General features: G+C 45.8%; 1 protein-coding gene across 2 annotated transcripts in view; it reads left to right on the forward strand.

Moving 5' to 3' along the window:
• The window catches only part of ABTB1 (ankyrin repeat and BTB domain containing 1), a 48,934-nt gene that overhangs the window by 9,063 nt on the left and 19,024 nt on the right, over positions 1-20,847 (forward strand). For both annotated transcript variants that reach the window (XM_048491681.1, XM_048491682.1), the window contains 3 exons: positions 1,269-1,314; positions 3,410-3,526; positions 18,795-18,910. In XM_048491681.1, the coding sequence (XP_048347638.1) occupies positions 1,269-1,314; positions 3,410-3,526; positions 18,795-18,910 (279 nt within the window). The remainder of the gene's footprint in view (positions 1-1,268; positions 1,315-3,409; positions 3,527-18,794; positions 18,911-20,847) is intronic.

Genomic DNA, 20,847 nt, shown 5'->3' on the forward strand with positions numbered 1-20,847 from the left:
GGTATACTTCCTAGTTTGTGCTTGGTGGTTATCTTAGCAATTATCACTGAGAGCCCATTTATTATTTTATTTAGATTCCATCCTCCCATATAAATATTTTTGAGGAAGCTCACAATATAATGAATAACAACAAAACATTGTATTAAAATGTATAGCAGCAGGAATAAATGATAATTTAATCATCAAATTAAAATTAGGTTAATATAAAATCTTCTAAAAGCCCTGACAGCATGAAAGGACGGGTGACATAAAAATAGGGCAGCTGAAATATCTGTTGAAGGAAGTTCTAAAAATAGTGAACAAATACAAATATCCTCAGCTGCTGCTTAAAAGGTTATCAATCCTGAGCTAGGCAAGACTCTCTATGGGGAGGAAATTTCTCAGCCTAGGAGGCCATTACAGAAAGGTGCTCACCCATCTAACCTCTCAAAGTGGGAGCACACAGGTGGGGCCAGGTTCATACGGGAGAAGGTGATCTATTATTATAGCATCAGTCTCCCAAAATCTGTCTTGTACTTTGTCTTTTTAAAAGTTGTTTAAACTTTATTTTTGGAATTATACAATGGACTGGGATATTGTAAAATGTCAAAATTATATTCAGTCAGAACACAGATACAGATGCAGACATAAACCCCCTCATGCTATAATGATTGGGGAAAGCCTGTTATATGGAGTGTCAGAAATAGCCATCCAATGTATTAGATTTACAAAATAGATAAAAGCATGTCTCCTGTATTCTTTTTCATGAAATTCAATATTTGTAAAATCAGCCCTGCTCTTCTTGAGAAGAGGCAAAGTCTATCTTGTCTTTTTGAAAAAGAAAATGGAAAGAAATTTCTGGAGTAATCTTCTGTACCAGTGCCGGGATGGTGTCTTACAACAACCAACGCATGTTTGGGGTCTAGGGGTCCGCTACATATATAGCAGAATCATCAGGAGGTAGGGTGGACTGTAGCAATCAGACTGTGAGTAAGGAATGCCCTTTTAATTGTTCCCCTCCATTAAAATCTGTCTTGGCAAGGTTCTAGAGAGGTTCTAGGCCAGCTATGTTAACTTCTTACTTATTGATATGGGGACCACTCAAAATATGATTTCCTACACTTGTAGTCTGCTGTATATGACCAGACCTGGCAATATGTGAAACAGTTTGACATATTGTATTCTTATGCTTGCCATTCCATGTCCAGTGCTACCCTCTCTTACCTTTTGTTTTAGGTATCAGTTATACCGGTATTTGTTTCAAACGATTTTGTGCATTCCTTACACAGATTAACCCAGCTGCCTTCGGCTCCCTTCTGCAGTACCTCTATACAGGTAAATTTGGCCATGTGCTATGATCACTGAGTTTGTGAGGCAATCCAAATGGAGCTTCTCATTTGTTCTGCATATGTGTTGCAACTATTTTGTATAAATCTGAGTGTTTTAGAGCTATATTGTGAGAATTTGCATTTCTTTTATTTTGGCAAGAGCTGAAGACATGGAAGGTATACACAGTCTTGGCATGGGGCAGTGAAGTTGTGACTGCTCATTGGTGGTTGGAACTCTTCAGGGGTCTAAGCGACAGAAACGTCATTTCTAATAAAATACACCTGTAGCAGTTGCTCATTCATTGTACAGGGTCCAGATCTTTTTCCTCAGTGCAGAGGTTCTGTTGCCAAGAACCCCCCCAAAACAGTATTATATTACCAGAAAATACAATCGTGATGTCACAAGTAATGAGCAATGCAAGTCAAATGCTGGGCACTTTTCACCTTGTGTGCTACCAGGATGCTCATACTGACACACTCTCTCTCTCTCTCTCTCTCTCTTTCTCCAACCCCCCCCCCCCCTCAAAAGTTTAGAAGCTTATTTTCCAAATGTTTTACTTTAGGAATAGACAGGCTTCTTTGCTACTGTATGCTCTTTCATTAGGCAGGACCAGTTCTGGAACATTCATCCATCCCTGTTTGTTGAAGAGGGAGGCAAAAAAGCTGCACAGGTGACATGGCTAGACCCGCGCAGTAATATTTTAAATATTAGAACGTTTATATTTTTACTCTCTGGTTCTCAATGAGCCCAATTTTCCCAAATCCATTAACACTTAGGATATGTGAAAAAAATATTGCCAGTAATGTATTGGATCTATCTGAAAAACAGCTAAAAAAGAACTCCCCAGTGTCTTTTTAATTATCTGGGAGAAGTTCCTAACCTTAATTAGGCCTGGCTGGATTTTTAGTGTTTCTGGTGTGTGGAGAATATATAAGAAGAGCCTGGCTTCTGAAGCCATAGCCTGCCCTTTACTTCTATAAGCCATGGTTCACAAATTGAAAACAAAACCAGAGTTTGTGGCATTTTGAAGAAAAACACATTTATTGCTATAGAACCTTTTGTAGGCTTGAGCTTGATTTATCAGTGTCCTTGAGTGCACACAAGCTTATGCTGCAATAAATGCTGGTTTTGCCTAGGGCTTCCACAGCCAGAATCACCTTGTGGGTTTTACGGGCTGTGTGGCTGTGGTCCACCCTAGACATATGCAAATGCACCTCACCCCCTGAGCTGCAAAGTGGACAAAACGTATACCCCAGCACACAATCACTCCACACTGTGCCACAAAGAAAAACACATCTCACAGTGACATGTCTCTGAAGATGCCAGCCGCAGATGTAGGTGAAACGTTAGGAGCAAAAACTACCAGGCCATCGCCACACAGCCTGGACTCCTATAACAGCAAGATATGTCAATGTTCGAGGTGCTGCAAAACTCTGGTTTTGCTGTGACAGGTTGTCATGTGTACCCCTGACGGTTGTCCTGATGTTTGAAGATGTTGCATGAAAGGTGTCATCCATGTACTTGTTTTGGAGTGAACATGGGGAAAGGAGTCTGGATTGGCACAGTTGGGTTTCAATACAAATAGACACAAATACACTTGGTTCAATAGTCCCTTTAACCATGGTAGAGAACTGCGCAGAAGTTCCCTACCCAGTGAACAGCACAGAGCCACTTGCAAGAGCCCTGTGAGAGTTCCCCCTGCTGGCAGCTGTGTAATCTGTGCAGTACCAACACAGTGTCTGTGTGGCCTAGTGGCCGCACAGCTTGCGGGGAACACTGACTTAGTGTGCTAGTTTGGGGGGCATTATAATACATGGAATAGTAGTTTTTAAATTATCATTCTACCAATGAACTCAGGATTAGCTACAGTTTTAAATAACAAAACAACAACAAAGAGTTACAAAGGCAAAAGAATAAAAGAGCAGAATGTCTCCTGGCCCTATCATTGCAAAACAGAATGGCAGGCATATCATCACCAATAATTCTGCTAGTTGATCTCTAGGAAGTAGATGTAATATTGCCTTAAATCACATGGTGGTACAAAGATTTTACACTTCAGTGAAGAGCTGACTGAAAGGGTTTGTTGTTGTTTTTTTGCCAGGCCGTCTAGATATTGATGTAGAATATGTGAGTGACTGCAAAAGACTGGCTAAACAATGTCGTCTTCAGGATCTCATTGAAGAGTTGGAAACCAAGTGTAAAAAGGTGTATGAATTTGGTAAGCCCCTTGTTCCATATTTTTGTTTATATAAAAGGAGAAAATTAATAGAAAATTGGTTGAAAAAAATAAATTGCTGTGAGGAGTAGATCAAGCACATACATCTTCAAGTTTTTCTGAGATGAAAGGCTATTCGTTGGGTGAAGGCCTGCCGCAGGACCCAACTGTCTTTGGGTTACAGGCAAATTCTGTTTCCATTATGTAATCTGATATGCCATGTGCATGTTAGTCTGTGTGGTACCCTCTCATCAGATCTTGGAAGCTAAGCAGATTCAGCCCTGTTTAATATTTGGATGGGAGACCACCAAAGAAGTCCAGTATGCAGAAGTAGGCAATGGCAAAACAACATTTGAAAACCCTTCAGGGTTGCTATAAGTAGATTGTGGCTTAATGGCACTTTCCATCATCACTATGAGGGAGCAGATAAAATGTGGGTGGGTGGTAAAGAGAGAAGGAAGCAGATGGGGATTGCCAGGAAGAGGGAAAGAAGAAATAGGATGGGGAAAGAGATCCAGGGCACAATGAAGGGAACCCTGTAAGCAGTGGTGGGATTCAGCAGGTTCGCACCACTTCAGCAGAACCAGTTATTAAAATGGTGCTTGTAAACAACCAGTTGTTAAATTATTTGAATCTCACCACTGCCTGTAAGTGCTTCCAGGTTCCCCACTTGTTCCATGTAACACTTATGTATATTCTAACTGGCATGGTCTTTCATAGCCCTGTAGTCTGAAGTTCCTTTCATTTGAGAGGCTACAGATTGAGCCTAGAACCACCTTCATGGAACGCCTGTGCTTGATCATTGAGCTCTGGCCCTTGTGTCTCTTGTTGTGTTTTCAGTAATGCTGAAATACCTCAAATGAGTTTTAGGTGTTTAACATCCATGGTGCTTAATACTGACTGCCAGGGCAGATTCAATGTTAGGAGTTCCATGTATGGAGCTGTCAAGAATGCTAGTGTTTTTAGGCATGTGGGGACCCAATTTGATCGGGAGTGGCGGTAAGCTTTGTGCAGTTTTCTCAGGATGCCAGGTTAGGAAAATAGTATAGTAGAGAGATGCCTTAGTTCCTGTACCATGGTCACAATATGAAATGGGACTCCCTCACACCTACTATTTCGGAAAAAAACCCAACCAAACATTTTTCAACTCTATACCACGGAACTTCTGTATACATTGACCTGGATTGTATATGTAGCTTTACTACATTACATTTATTTATTAGCATTATGTATAGTCCACTTTTCTCACTGGGCTACAAGGCAGATTACACAGAGTAAGACAGATACAATTGTAGTCGACCCACGCGGTCAGCGTAAGAACGAGACGAGACGCGGAGATAACATCTGGTGGAGATCGCCAGCAGCGGGAGACCGGAGGTCCGTGTTCCTAGCGAGTCTCCCGTCTGCCGGTTCCTGGCACCTTTTATTGTTACTCTATCGGGGGCGTGTAGGAGGGAGGACTGGGGGGAGTTCCGGGAGAGCTGAGGTCGGGAGATCATCATGTGATGCATGATCTCATCTGGCTACGTGCGGCGGAGAAGAGCCGCACGCTGCCTGGAGCCTAATCCTCACCTGGGGCAAGACCATTGTCCCTGCGCCCGGTGATTGAGCCAGACAGTTCACGACCCGTGACTCATGGGGATGAGGGAGTGGGGTGCGATGCGACCGCAAGGCCGCAGGTCCATTGGCGCCCCAACGTTTACCACGGCACTGCTGGGTCGGCAGTGCACTACTTACATCTCCTCCTTTACATTTTAGAAAACGGGCCAAATAAACGCTTAAGGGGCATTTAAAGGGACGCTTTGTCTCCTCCGCCGCTTGGTCAAGTTGACCAAGCTGCTTGTGCAACATTAGAACTTGGTTGCGGGGTAAGGGAAATGCGAGGGGTTTCTTACACACGTTACAGGCAATATTAGACACGCATTGAACGAAACAAGATCCGATAACAAGGCACACAATTAGACCAAATGCAGAGCTGTACAATAGCACTCAACCATCCTCCCGGCAGCCAGCTCCAGAGGGCTGACCACCAATGGGGCAAAACATCATACTTCAGATCAGATACAACTTCTTGCAGCTCACGCACTTTCATGTGGATCAACTGGGAATTATCAGAAAGATTAAAACAACACATATTATGTACATTCTCACAACCTTGGTGATGTAACAACAACAAATAATCAATAGCGGCACGATTGTCTAGGGTCGCTTGACGAAAGTTCCTGCTGCTCGGAGGCCAGGGCATCCAGAGCGGTGGAGGTAGAGTTGATGGACTTCAAGAAGGGCACAGGCCAGCCGGCCAATAGTCTTAGCATTGTAGGAAGCGAGTCCGGGACTCCCACTAGGGAAGCTGCGAGGGAGACGAACTCCGCTTCGAGAGGGCGACCGCCGTCAGCCCGACAGGAGGGGTCGAAAAGGCAGGGCGGAGCGGCGGGCGGCGGGCGTCCGGCTCCGGGTGGAGCCTGGGGTAGGACAATGGTGAGGCGACTGAGGCAGCAAAGAGTCTCGCAGGAGTCGGACGGAATGTAGTTAAACGCCCTCTCCCCGCAGGTCCAGAACCAGCCCCTGGGGAGCAGGATGTTTCCGAACACGGGGAATGTCCTCCATGTGTGTGCAGTTCCAATTGGCCGAGCCGATGAATGGGCCCGGTCGGTTCCCCGCTCGGCTGGGCGCCGGGTGATGCGGGCGCAGGTGTTGGACTCGTGGTTAGCTTAATCGCCTTGGTGACAAGGGAAAGAGCGCCAGCCGGGAGGGTTTGGACGACGGGTCCCCAGTCGGGCGCCATAGAATATCTGATGGATGAGGCATTCATGAAGGGCTCAGCCCAGACTCCGCCAGGAAGTCTCCGGTGCTTTGCAGACGGGAGCAGGCAGGAGCTCAGCAGGCTCCCGACTCCTAGGTACTGGCCCAGGCAGAAAGATGAGACGTTGGCAGCGGCAGCAAACTGCTCCCAGATGTTGGTCTGGTGAAAGCTTGCCAGGGGGTGGCCGATCGCCATCGGCAGGAGGCAAGCAGAGCAGGCAAAGGATGGTGGTGATGATCGCGAAAGAGAGCGCACAGAGGTTCTCGGGTGTCTCGGGTGGTCTTGCTGGCGCAGCAGCGCTTAGGCCTGGCTGGTGGTCGCCTTGACGCCTCCCCAGGTCATTCGGGTCTTTGGGCTGCTGGCGACGGCGCTCCTGCTGGGATCGCTGGGCGGATCCTCTAGAGAGATGCGCTCCATCTCCGATGGGGTTGGTTTCCTCCTGGCGCCATTCCATGGGTTGGCCTGTCATGGCTTAATCGGAGTCCACGGGAACCTGTAGGAAGAGGGACTGAAACACACCCCCCTTTCCCAGGTTACGGGTCGGGTCCCGCCAGGCTCAGTTCTAGAGCGGATGGCGGAGATTGGGATCGAAGTTAGTGTTTAGATTTAATATAGGAAGGAAGAAGGCTTGTTTTGCAGCCTGTGAAGGTTGCTTTTAATGCAACCCTCCTGGGGCCGCCAAATTTACACCTCTTTCTTTAGTTGTTTGACAGGGAGGGCAGGAGGTAGGCGACCCTGGTGGGAATTGGCTTCAGAGCGTCATCACGGCGCTGGCCAAGGCGAGGGTCCGAGCCTCGAGGGGGGAGGGAACAGGCGGGTCCTGGGGGGATTGTGGGTATGCATGCTAAATCAGCAACACAAAAGGGGGCTTTGGAAGCACTTTCTGGGGGGATGGGTGCATCCGGGGAATGAAGCAATCAGGCGATTAGAGGCAATTTCCTCGTGCACACAAAGGAAAGAGAGGGGGGGTTCTTTGCAAGGGAGTTGCACTTACCGTGACCTTGGTGGCCAATGCAGGAAGCTGGATGGTGCTAAAATTTTTTGACCGAATTATCTTTGGGAGATGCCGCCCGCCGAAACCACTCGGCCAAGCATCTTAGAAGTGATGATAGTGCTATAATGCCGACACCACTTCCCCCTTAAACTGGGGCCTGTCCTGACAGTGCTGCGGTATCAGGACGGGCCCAGATTTTAATCCAGGGAGGGCCAGTCAGCCAATTGGCCCTCCCGCCTCTACTGGTCGAAAAACAGAAGGAGGAGAGGAGGGGAGAGGGAAACAGTTTCCTTACGGAAATTAGCAAGTAGTCTTTGGAAGGCACGATAGGGATCCGTGATCTGTGACGGCCTTATATGTAAACTTGCGCCACGCCAATGTGGCAGTGTAGGCTCAGACGGACGAAGGAAAAGGTTCTCAAGGAGAGGTTTGAAGAAAAGTTTGAAGGTTTAAACTAAGATGGAGGCGGCTTGAAGCAGGTCCCATCGGTATCCTGGGGAACACGCACGAGCTGTGTCCCGTTTAAGGCGGATGCTGTAATGGGCGAAGCCTTTCAAGGCATTGGCACACATAATCAGAAGGAGAAAAATTTTAATTGAAGCACAGGAGCATAGCTTAGAAGCAATGGAAAAATCCCCCCTATGCGGGGAAAACTTTAGGGGTCTCTTGAAAGGGGCAAGACATACAGATACATAGGCATACAGAGCACATATAAAGTAGCAAGGAGGATTACAACTCTGATTTGAGATCTTGCTCTCTCTGAGGTACTGACGATTTTGCTGCCACTGGGAGTTTTGAGCTTAGGGCTTTGCACAGGCGCAGAGGCTATGAGATCTGGTTTGAACCTTACAGCTGGAGAGGGCCAAGGGGGCTTCTTCTTCACGAAGGACTTTGGCTTAAGGCCATTGTGTGAGCATCTTCCCTTTTCCATGCCTCAGTGTCCTGTAGATTGGCTATGGGGCATTCTGAGGAGGGTTCAAAACGGCAGTCCTCTTCCGTCAGTATTTCTTTCTGTTGTAATTCAGTGACTGTGGACTCTGCAGAGATTTCAAATGCGTGCCATTCTGGGGCACTGGCGGAGGCATGGTGACTTTGGAAGTAGAAGGGCTAGCAGAGCAGGAAGGATAGACGAGAGGGGAGCGAGCAACGAGACTTAGATTAGCTGAACTTAGATTAGACTCAAGTGGGAGCATAGGGGCAGGGTGTTCAGGTGAACTTGGCAGTTTCCGCTGGATGTTTTGGATGTGGAAGGCTCCCTGGTGCATGGGGTCGATGACCCCTGGATGATGAACAACCCCTGTTCAGCGTCGGAAGCTTTTGGCAAGACCAGCCTAATGGTCTCCGGGGATGGGATCACTATACTGAGCTGGAGCAGCCGAAGATCTCATGGGGAGCTCCCGGGGAAGGGTTTGAGGTGCGGATCTTGGTTCCGGCTGGGAGATGCCCGGTGCGGCCTCCCAGCGGCATTGGGAGCGCCCGCCCTAGACTTTCCTGGGGGTCTCCGCCCTCTGGGGAGAGACCTCCTCCGCCAGGGTTGTAGGCCCCCCCGCCGGGCAGCCTACAATTCCTCCGAAATGTCCTGGCTTGCCGCAATTGAAACATCTCGTCTCGGGCTGCCTCATGGCAGCGGAGAGGGCGGCCACTAGAAGGCTGGCTTGATGGGCTGAAGACCCGATATCCCGGCAAGCTTTTGAGCATGTCGCCAGCTCGGGTTCCTTCCTAGGCCTGTGGACGCTTTGCGGCACTCAGCGGAGGCGCTCTCCTTGGCAAGGCGCTTTAAGGAGTTCGCCTCTGGGCCTCCTCGCTGTCAACCTGCCTCTTGAGGGCCTCCTGGAGCCTGTTCACAAACTCGCATAGGGCTCTTGGGGCTTTTGCCGGATGGTGGAGAAACTCTGGGTTGGCTGGCCGGGCATTGGGGACTTTGATAAATGCCTTATAGGCACTCAGAGGCTTAATCGTGAAGGGTGGCCCTTTCAGGCAGGACAATCTGATCGTTGGGGTTGGCGAAAAGCATCGAAACCGTGAAGCTGAGCGGTTGCGAGGGCGCTACCGAGGCGCTGCCCTGCTAAGGCATTGCTGGCGGAACTCGCCTCCCAGATCACAAATTGTGCAGGGCTCAGGAGCATATGAAGGTGGTCTTCCAGTCGTCCCGAACCATTAGGTGACTCGCGACTGCTTCGAGCATGCTTCACATAGGCTGGTGACTTATCGCCCCGCATCCGCTTTGGCGGAGCTCGGTGAGGATATTATAGCTCAAGGGGCGGTACTCGACAACCCGCCGAACTATGCCATCCTCCCCACGGCATCTGTGAAGTGGACGGGCACAATGCAAGGATATCGCATCGCCTCTTCCGCCAGGGTTTCTTCTTCTGCAGATCGTGGCTAATACGCTCTGCGAGAGTTTTGAAACCCGCTGCCATTATGTGGCGCTTGACGGGATGCAGCTGCTTCGAAAATGAAGGCGGAGCAGAGGGGCGGCTACCGCTGGAGAGTTTGAATTGGGTGAGGGAGCCGATGGGGCAGAAGGAGGACAGGCGTCCAATTTAGTGGATAGAGAAATTTCCGGGTTGAAATTGAAGGCGAAAAGATCGAAAGGAGGGCGGCCTACAGCAAGGGAGCCATAGGTCTGCAGGCTGATGGCGACATAACATTGTCTCCACGCCAGTAGCAGCGACATCGGGCGCGAGGCTCTGTGCGAAGAGTGCTCCCGATGTTTTCCCAGTCCTTAAGATTCAATGTCCCCCCCTCCGGGTACCATGGACACTGAGCTTCAATCTCCTCAACCAATTTGCGCAGCTCCCTTCTCTTTACGGGGACCCTGGCCGCATTTCGTTAACGCCAGTTCGCCAACGCGCTTGTCATAAGCCCTGCTTTTGCAAGCTCCCATACTCACCGGTGTTCCGTCGGACGAGAGAGTGTCCTAGGACGTGTGTCTCTGGATGCGCCGATCCAGAGGACAGGCGATACCGAAACCGTGGTCCCTGGATGCGCCGTTTCAGCGGACTTCGGTATCGCGGCCCTTCCCCAGGCCACGTGAGCAGGGTGGAGGTTCGAGGATTCCCGGTTTCGCACCAGCTTGTAGTCGCACTCCACGCCGTCAGCGTAAGAACGACGACGAGACGCTGGAGATAACATCTGGTGGAGATCGCCAGCAGCTGGAGACCGGAGGTCCGTGGTTCCTAGCGAAGTCTCCCGCCTGCCGGTTCCTGGCACCTTTATTGTTACTCTATCGGGGCGGTAGGAGGGAGGACTGGGGAGTTCCGAGAGCGGGAGGTCGGGAGATCATCATGTGATGCATGATCTCATCTGGCTACGTGCGGAGAAGAGCGTACGCGTCTGAGCCTAATCCTCACCTGGGGGCAAGACCATTGTCCCTGCGCCCGGTGATTGAGCCAGACAGTTCACGACCCGTGACTCATGGGGGGATGAGGAGTGGGGGTGCGATGCGACCGGCAAGGCCGCAGGTCCGTTGGCGTCCCAACGTTCTACTACGGCACTGCTGGGTCGGCAGTGCACTACTACATACAATCAGTGGCATGGTACGTCAAATAAAACAGTGCAACTGAATTTGGATAGCTCTGAAGCAGAGCTGAAACAAAGCATAAGTATTCAAACATGATACATTAAATGATACATACATTACGTAGTAGGAGCACACTGCAGCAGCAGCCAGTACACAGCAGCATATGGTCCCATCCTTTGTTAAAGCATCTTTCTAAATTTATTGCGCAAAAGATGTGTCCTTCAAATTGCAGAATTTGGGGTTTTTTAAATAGGGGAATTCATAATTATGAGACTTTAATATGTTCCATTTAACATATAGTTGGATCTAGAACACTCCAGAAATGACTAGATAAAGGGACTGGCTTATTTAAGTGGAATCTGTTTCAGGCACGTAACAGAATACCTGTTTAGAAGTAAAATGGGAGCAAGACAGTCTGCTCTCACATTATGGACACTTGAATGCTCTAACATTACATTTGGCTCTCATCCTCCACCCAGAGGGGTTTACGTAGCTTTGAGATAGCTGTCCCTTTGTGGAAGGGCACTTGGCATGGAGCCATTCTCTGGCTCTTCACTTTGTTCCTGCTGTCTGTGGTAGAAACGTTTCTGTTTGGACTTGAACTTAGCCAGCCATTTTGTAGTGACTCAAAGGGAGTCATTCGCAGTTGCTAGACAACTTTCCCTTCCTACCTACCCCTGTCCCAGTACAGAAATGGAACAGCTATATAATGCCCCCAGAGAAGGCAGGACTGGGGCCATAGTAATATGCATCCTACTCTTCTATACCTGACGTTATTCTGGTGCTGGATTGGCCATTTCAGTATTGCCTACTGTCTCTACCCTACATGAGGACATGAATGCTATTGCCAGAGGCTAGCAGACCTCTGGATTTGGCCTTAGTTACAGTTGTCTTAAACCGTCTTAAAATCTTTGGCCGTTTCCGCACGGCCAAGCTGGGTGGTGCATCGGCATATACAACGTCGACACACACACACACCGGGACTGTTCGCACGGATGGTCCCGGTAAAGGCAGGGAAAACGGCACAGCGCTGTGCCATCGCCCTAATGACGTACCTTCCCTGCGACCTTCCGGCGCGTCGCCCAGACCAGGGGACACGCCCCCCTGTCCTGCGCGACAGCTCTGGAGTCTCAGGGCAGGGGGAGCGTGTCCCCAGACCTGGGCGACGCGCCGGAAGGTCGCAGGGAAGGTAAGTCTTTCAGGAAAGGGGGGGGGGTGGTGCCTTCCAGCCGCTGCCATTCACACGGCAGCGGCTGGAAACCACTGTTTTCCAAAAACCTCGCTCAGGCCCCTTCCGCACACACAAAATAATGCGTTTTCAAACCACTTTCACAACTGTTTGCAAGTGGATTTTGCTATTCTGCACAGCTTCAAAGAGCACTGAAAGCAGTTTGAAAGTGCATTATTCTGCATGTGTGGAATGAGCCTCGGGGAGCAAGGTGGGAAAATGGTGGCTTTGCGCCGCTGGGGGGGGGGGGCCAGGGTGGCACGGCTGCGATGCAGCGGCGCCCCCCATACGAACAGCTCCCTAGGGATGGAGTTTTTGCCGTCCATAGGGTGCTGTTATTGGCCCGTGTGGAAAGGACCTTAATGTAGCAACATTGGTGTCATGAGCTTGAGGTCTGCAGGGTCTTGTTTCACCTTCAGTGTAAACAGCCCAGTCTTACAACATCAACTGTGGTTTTCAGCCTACCAGAAGAAAATTCTGAGTGTTTGTGTGTGAGGTAGGGAGGAGTCAAGCCTTACTTACCTCAGCTGTAATCAGAAGCCCACTCAGCTGTTTCTCTTTCTAGAAAATTCTGGGAAAATATATTCATGTACTTCCTTGGCATCATGCCTGGTTTATGCCAACATTATACACTTGTTCAGGGAGGGGCAAGAGGAGATCACAATATCCCAACACTGAAATTCGTGTCTTTCAGCCTGCACATCTGTTGTATAAACTCTCCAGGAAAAATGAGTTAGAAATTTCAGGCAGAAATGTTTTTACATAGAACATATTAGCAATATTTTTTTTCTCTTTTAAAGTCTCTTGCGGGTTTAAGTATCTTCTGGATAGAACAGACAGCAGTGGTGGCGAACCTATGGCACTCCAAATGTTCACAGACTACAATTCCCATCAGCCCCTGCCAGCATGGGCTGATGGGAATTGTAGTCCATGAACATCTGGAGTGCCATAGGTTCACCACCACAGGGCTAGATAGATGTTCCTTTAGAACACCAGCATGTGACTTGTGCCTTTAAATAAACTAGCATTAGACTCTTGGTTTCCTTTTGGGTTTATTTGTCAAAGCACTATTAATGTGCAGATTAAATGTCAGTAACCAAACTGTTTGGAGATAGGGTGGATATAGGTTTGCATGTGGGGTGGTAGTGGCTTGTTTATGCTGGTGAAATGGGGTGTGGCAATAGAGTCTGTTTTCCCCGCAAAGATTCTCTAAGGTTTTTGGCTGAAATAGGATATAATCTTGCCTGGTTCTCATTGAGCATCTCTCTATTGCAAGACACAAAGAAAGAATGCTGACCATTCTTGGTGACCAGGATACTTCAATCTGCTTTTAGGCACTCAGGGATCCTGGTCAGTGACTTCACCCTAATCTTCAGATCTAAATATTAGCAGAGCACTATGCTAACAAAGGAACAATAAGCACTTTGAGTACAAGCAAATGACCAGATCATAGTGAAATGTGTTCCTTAAGAACTGCAGGCATGTACGGTAATTCTCTTTGCTTAGCTAAGAGTGGAACATGTTGTCTATATTCAGCAGTTTCCTGAGATGGGACACTGCATCATCTTGTGATTGTGTGAGTGTGTGTCTTGTAATGTTAATCTCTTAGTTAAACATGTTGCTTGGATATGCATGTTTTAGAAATTAGAAAATGCTTTAGGAAAATTATCTCCGGAGGCCTGCTTAAATTGGCTGATAGAATAAAAGCAGTTCAGCATTAAAACATAAAGCCTAAAATCATAAAATCCACTTGTAAAAACAGCAAAAAATTGATAAAACCATCATGAAGAAGCATAAAAGCTGCATAAATAGCATAAAAACTGCAACAAGTCATAACTGTGGTTATACATGGGGTTTCCAGCTTTCAGGTAGTGGCTGGAGAGCTCTTTGGATTACAGCTGATCTCCAGCTAACAGATTAGTTCATCTGAAGAACTAATTATCACTTTGGAAGGTGGACTCTGGCACTGTAGCCCACTGAAGTCCCTCTTCTCCCCAAGCTCCACCTGCCTCAGGTTCCACCCCCAAAATCTCCAGGTATTTCCCAACCCAGAGATGGCAACCCTAAACAGCAATAATAAGATAACAATGGGACAGCTTTCTGGAGGGATGCATGAAACGAACAACTGAAAAAGGGGTGGGATGAAACATCAATTAAGTGAAAAAAATGTTTGGACTTAATGCCTAAATGACATTTGGGTAGGCACTAGGTGAGCCTCAAGGAGGAGAGCATTCCACAGTTTTTTCAGCAACTCACTAGACTTTTTACCTGATGCATACCATGCCATGAAGCCAGGTCTTTGTCATGAATGATGGAAATTAATTCAAGGAAGTGAAACTAGGTGTTTATAGTGTAGATTGTAGAAGAATTCATTAATGTGTGTGCTTCACAATTTTTCCAAAACTGTAGGCTGGTTGTCCTCAGGTGCATAGCTGCAATGGGGACATCTGGGGCAGCTTGTCCTGGGTGCTGCCATTGCAATCACATGGGGAGGCTGGGCGGGGAGGGCGCGCCAGGCAGTTCATGCCCTGGGCGCAGTTGCCCCTCCCTTTATCACTGGTTGTCCTCTTTTTTTTTTTTTTTAAAGACCTTGGTTATTACAGAGATATGGTTGTTGACAGAAGAAGACTTCTTGTTAAATCTGAATGGGAAAGCATAGTTGGGTGCAGCCTAATTTAATGTTTAATCCAGTCTGACCTGAATGCCGCTGTCCCTTAAAATGTAATCTGTTTTTCTCCTTCTTGAGTACCAACTGTTCTCTTTCAGTGTTAGCATGATTATTTTTCCCCTTTCTGGAAACCTTATGGACAAGATAGTGTCCTCCCTGGAAGAGGAAGGAGGAAGAGTTCAATCAAAATATTTTCTACTCCCCTTGCATGTGTTGGAGCAAAGCTTTAAGTGCTGAGATGTATAAATTAGCGTGGGCTGATAGTAATAGTGTATCTTTTTCAGTTGCATTCGTTGTAACCTGTTTTCAATCAAAAAATGGTAGAATAGCAGTGGGGGTGAGGGCACCTTTTGTCAATTAGTAGCTGAAACAATACTGAGGTAACTGTAAGTTCCAATGCTCAGTATTGCTTGTGGCAGCTGTTCAGTAGATCACCTTCCATTGGTCAGGCACCTGATGACAGCATCCTTTTCTGGAGAAGGGATTGTGCTGTCCTGGCTGCCTTTCATCCAGTATTCTCATCCCAGTAAGACTGAGACTCATCCAGTTAAATGGCACAGCCTGAGGTAGTAATCTGCAGAATGTCAAGAATGGTGATGTTTCCTTATTGTGTGAGTCACCCAAGCACTGGGGATGGGAGAAGAGAGATGTGCCAAGTCAGTTGAGTCATGTTTGTCAAACCACCTCTGGTTCTACTACAACACTAACTTACTAAGCAGCACAGAAGACACTTTTCTTTCTTTTTATCATAAATGCAAACTAGTAGTCTCTCTAAATGGTTATTGTGCTAACTCATGCATTGTAATATGAGCTTTTAGCTGCTGATTGCCGAGAAATTACTTAGTTTCTAAGGAATGCCGATAACTTTTTTATCCTTTCCCCGTGTTAAATTTGCATTAACCAGAAAGGCTGCTCTTTGAAATATACTACCACAGCAAACAAGGACCCAGCCCCATGAATAACTTGATATAATAATCACAATCTACGATTAATATTTCATCTTAAATGCAAGCTGCTTGTTAATGATTTGGTATTGATCACAACTAGCCGTGCTCTGCTGAGTTATTCATGATGCCCGTTATTTTTGCAGCATGCTCTTTTCAGAGGCAATCCATAATATTTCAGAATTTCTGCTGTAGTTCTTCTGATCTACAGGCTTGTTCTTTCTCATATTAAATTGAATTTCAGGGTGATTTATTTATTTATTTTGCCAGTTGAATAACTGCTGAGAATCCCATCTTTTTAATATTTTTGTGGATCCTTATAAAGTTGTGGGGATTGATAGAATGATGGGGTGAGCAGCAAGTTAAACTACTCCCTGCTTTGGGTGAAAGTTGTAAAAATGAAATGTTTTACTTTTTCTTTTTTACTTTTTGCTTATTCTAAAAGCAAATTGTTCTACATCGTAGGATTGGATAAGGAAACCAAAGGTTGACTAAGCATTGTGACCCTGTGATTGTACTCTCTAATCCTAAAATATTCCTGAGATAAGAGAAAATGTTTTGTATTTTGTAAAGTCCTGGCTTTGCTGCTGATACCAAGAGGAAACTCAGAGAACTCTGCATTACTCCAGAGGAAACCTGGAGATTGGGCAGGGTGTTTGGGGTTGACCTGGAAAATCATATGGGTCAGAAGAGACTGACAGCCAGCCCTTGAAGAAAGGTGTCTAAACCCAATGTCCGGTAAATTTGTATCAGATTACACAAGATCTGGAAACTAATTTCCCTTGTGTCTGTTTGCTCTCTGTACAAATAATAAACTTAACTTGTTTTTTTATGACGTTGTGTGATAATTGGTTGAATTTCATATAGGCAGAATGGACCCCAGGCCTGGGGTGCCAACAGAATGACTTGAAAATATGCATGGGATATCTACAACAAACTGCATTATTTTCAAGATGGAATGTTACCTTGTACATCCTTCATGGCACAAGGACTCGTACATTTAAAAAAATTGCAGTTTCAGTTGCTATGCTGGAACATTGTACATCTATATAGCAGTCACATGTAGAGGTGCCAGCCAAATCAGGTCAATTAGGCTGGTTAGTGCCAAAACTCATGCTAAAAATCTCTTCTACCTCAGAGCAGTGTATCATGGATTTAGTTCATATTGAATCCTCTGAGAGAAAACAAGAGAACTCTTGTTTGTTATTGACTTTTGTAGAAGTTCATCTCTAGAAAATAAAAAACAGTAGTTAGGACAGGTGTGAACTCCTTCCTGATGTCTCCTCTGGTGGGGCTTGTTTAACACATCAAAGCATTCCTTTCTTTACCACTGGTAATCTTTGTAAAATGATGTTTTGTTCTCTTTTGGAACGTATACTTTCCCAGCTGTGATCTGTCAACTTTGCTTTGATCAGTTTTTCAGAGGTTGGGATTGAGTGGCAACAGAAGATATGACTTGTTTTGCTTGTGGTCTCTGGAGTTAAAGGGGCTCCAGCATTTTTAGAGAGGAGTCATTTCTCTCTATAGCATTTTGGCTTTTGAAAGAAGTTGAGGGTTACACATGGTTTCCCTTCTTCCATTTCTCCTCAAAACAACTGTGTGAGATAGATTAAGCAAAGTGACTGGCCCAGCATTATCCAGTGAGCTCCATGGTTGAGTACCATATATACTCGCATATAAGTCGACTTTTTCAGCATATTTTCTTTGCTGAAAAAGCCCCCCTCGACTTACACGTGAGTGAGGTGTATTTTAAAAAATATTTTAGGGTTTTTACTTTGTCGGCCGCTAGGGAGAGCAGTTTCTAGGCTAGCAGCACCAAAATTTCAGGGTATCATCAGGTGACACTCCTGATGATACCAGCCAGGTTTGGTGAAGTTTGGTTCAGGGGGTCCAAAGCTATGGACCTTCAAAGGGGGTGCCCCCACCCCCATTGTGTCCAATGGGAACTATTAGTAGATGGGGCTACATTTTGAGGGTCCATAACTTTGGACCCCCTGAACCAAACTTCACCAAACCTGGGTGGTATCATCAGGAGGGTCTCCTAAAGATACTCTGAAATGTTGGTACTGCTAACATAAACATTCCTCCCCTGACAGGCACCCTCAAATTTTCCCCAGATTCTCCCTCTAAATCACCCCTCCCCCTTCTGAGTGGATTTAAAGGGAGAATCAGGGCTTACAGAGATAGTTTACTGTTTTTCTTTGAAATAAATATTGAAAAATATTTAACCTACTGATGCCTCAATTAATGTAATTTTATTGGTATCTATTTTTATTTTTGAAATTTACCAGTAGCTGCTGCATTTCCCACCCTCGACTTATACGCAAGTCAATAAGTTTTCCCAGTTTTTTGTGGAAAAATTAGGTGCCTCAACTTATATGCGGGTAGACTTATACATGAGTATATGCGGTACTCTTTTAAAAGCATGTAAATGACTTCAGTGGACTTCGTCACACACTAATGTGCATGTTCAGTTCTCTCCGTACATACTGTTGGTTGCCACCGAAAGCAACTGAACACAAAATGGTCTGTGGTATTGGTAGTATTTTAGCATCTGACCGAAAATGTATTGGTTCAGTCAAGCTTGTACACCTGTCCAGTGAGAACCAGAAGATTATCTTCAGTAGATGCATGTTCCTTGGCTGACAAGTTGCACGTTCAGCCAAAGAGCTGTCAAGTGGTTGTTGTTGCTGTTTTGGCCTCTCTCTAAAGCTATGGGGCTCCCACCCCTGCCCTGGCAATGTAGATCTGCATTTCCCTGTTAAATGACAGAGACACACACCTGCAAATACTGGACCAACAATGCATGAATGAAAAGAGTAACTGTGAATGGAAATGCTACTGAATGCTCTTTTTGTAGCAGGAACTTTTTAGAAACATGGGTTTAAGGAGAAAGGCTGTAGTTAGCTAAGCTTTCTGCCATCATCCCAATTAAAGAAATGTGATACACATTCTCCTAAGATTTGTGTATTCAATAATTTAGATAATTATCCTGTGTGAAGACTTTAAAGTTTAAAATATGGCCATATTTTTTTTTCCTTTTTAAGATCATGTCCATGGTATGTTCAGGATTCTATACTGGTTTTTGGGTTTTTGTTTTGCCTTTTCCAGTTTCTTCCAAACCAGGGACCTGTGTGAAGGTGCTGACGATTGAGCCGCCAGGTAACTCACGGCTGCAGAAAGACCTGGCTTTACTAGCAGATTGCGCACTGCCAGCTGAACTCAGGGTAGGAAATATTTAATTTTTGGGTTGTTTTTCCTCTGCCGCCTGGATCTTCGTATTTGAGCCTCCAGGAGATCTATGATTCTACAGTTTGCTTCTTTGCCCCTTGTAGTTGCTTGTTTCTCTCTACTAAGAGTACATTCTGACCAAAGAGCTTGCTCAACAAACTGTGTTGGTTAGTAAATGAACCCTAACCAGGCAGAGAGCAGCTTTACTTTCCAGATATTTCCTGGATGTCTCTTTGTAAGAGGAACAAACATTGGCATTTTCTCAGTTGAGGCCTGAACGAGGAAGTAAGTGATTGCCTATATTGAAGGGGGTTTTTTTGAAGAAGAGGAGATCTTGGTCTTCCTCGGCTTCTATTTTGTTTAGATGCCATTCGTTTCCAGCTGAACTCAGTTCTTCTTCCACAGCATCAGCACACCAATCCTGTTTGGAGATATGAGGAGCCATCTTGCCTCTGTTCCCCATCTCCTTATAGTTCTTCTGTTTTTTGAAAAGTCATGCATGCATTTTGCTGTGGGAAAGGATTCTTTTAAGGGCACACCTGTGCATAGGCTACATGCCCTGTGGTTCTGAACTTCAAGTGCACAGTTGGAAATGTGGGAGAGGGGCTCCCCCATAAAAAGATGTGACTGTGTAATGAGTGAAGTGACTGCCTCTGTTCTGTCAGAGGCCCAGCTTATAAATATGTAGCCACTTTCCTTGTTTGCAGTATGATGCTGGAGCAAGGGTTAGCAAAAAGAGGTGAATTGGAACATGTGGCTGAAGAGCCAGTTCTATTGCAGATAATGTGAAAACCAGTCCTGTAGTCAAACGCATTCCAAGGGTAATCTTCAGGAGCAATAGCTTTATCTAATTTTTCTCTCCAGGGAAGCATTTAAGTTCCTCTCTGTGTGGAAGCATTTCTTCCATTTATTGATGCTGTCTTGATCATCTCTCTACTTCCTGCTGCATTTTGATCCTGTCCTTCCTTTCTGTCTCAAACCAACACCCAGGAGTACATGCACTGAAAGGTGTGCTAGTCTAAATCTGTCGTCGGGTTTTCCTACTTGTCTTCCAATAATTCAGCATGGGAATTCTATTGGCTACATGAAGTGGTTCGAATGAAACTAGGGCCTTTTACAATAAAATTTACCTTTGGTTTCAAGGGAAAACACAGTTTCTAACCTCTTAATGACAGGAAGACAAAACTGGAAAAAAACAGTAAGATTGTGTATTTAGGTGTATTGACCCAGTTTACTGTAGACTTGATTTGTGGTTTTTGGATGTTTGGTCTTCCTCAATGCTGAGGCAAATATTAAATCTCTTGATCCCGTCCATGATATGACAACTTTTTACTACTGTAAGGGTCAAACCTCCTGGGCATGTAAGGGAATTTGGATGGTATCAATTGCAGTCTTTGTTTTGAGTCTTATTTTAATTTAGTGTAAAATCTTTTTCCCCCTTGCCTTAATTTGATTCTTCTCTTCTTCCTGGATCCATAGCCAAAGTAAACGAATAAAAACACACTCCTCATTTTAAGGCGCTTCTAGAGGCTATAGATCTGGACAGTTTAATAAAGTGTATTGCTTTATTGTACTTAAAGTAAACTCCTGCAGCGAATTCACCGTAAGGAAAGAACTTTATTGTATTAGATTTCTTTTATTTGGCATGTGTCAGGTTGCCTCTGTGCTGTCACTGACAGGTATGGAGAGAATTCTTTTCCTAGATTATCTGTACAAGGAGGCCAGTTTCCTTGTATGTTTAACTTTTTTCCCATGCCCTTTCCAACATAGGCACCAAATGCAAAAGTAAATTCCCTAGATATCTTCTCTACCCCCCTCCCCACCAGAAATAAGCATACTTTCATAAGTGTACTTTTTCTTTTTCCCTTGTTTGCCTAATTTTTGTAAGATGAGTTCTATTGCATTATTCATTGGATGTCTTAGGCTGTTTGTT

Source organism: Sphaerodactylus townsendi, linkage group LG03 (assembly GCF_021028975.2).
Source record: "Sphaerodactylus townsendi isolate TG3544 linkage group LG03, MPM_Stown_v2.3, whole genome shotgun sequence".
NCBI classification, from domain to species: Eukaryota; Metazoa; Chordata; class Lepidosauria; order Squamata; family Sphaerodactylidae; genus Sphaerodactylus; species Sphaerodactylus townsendi.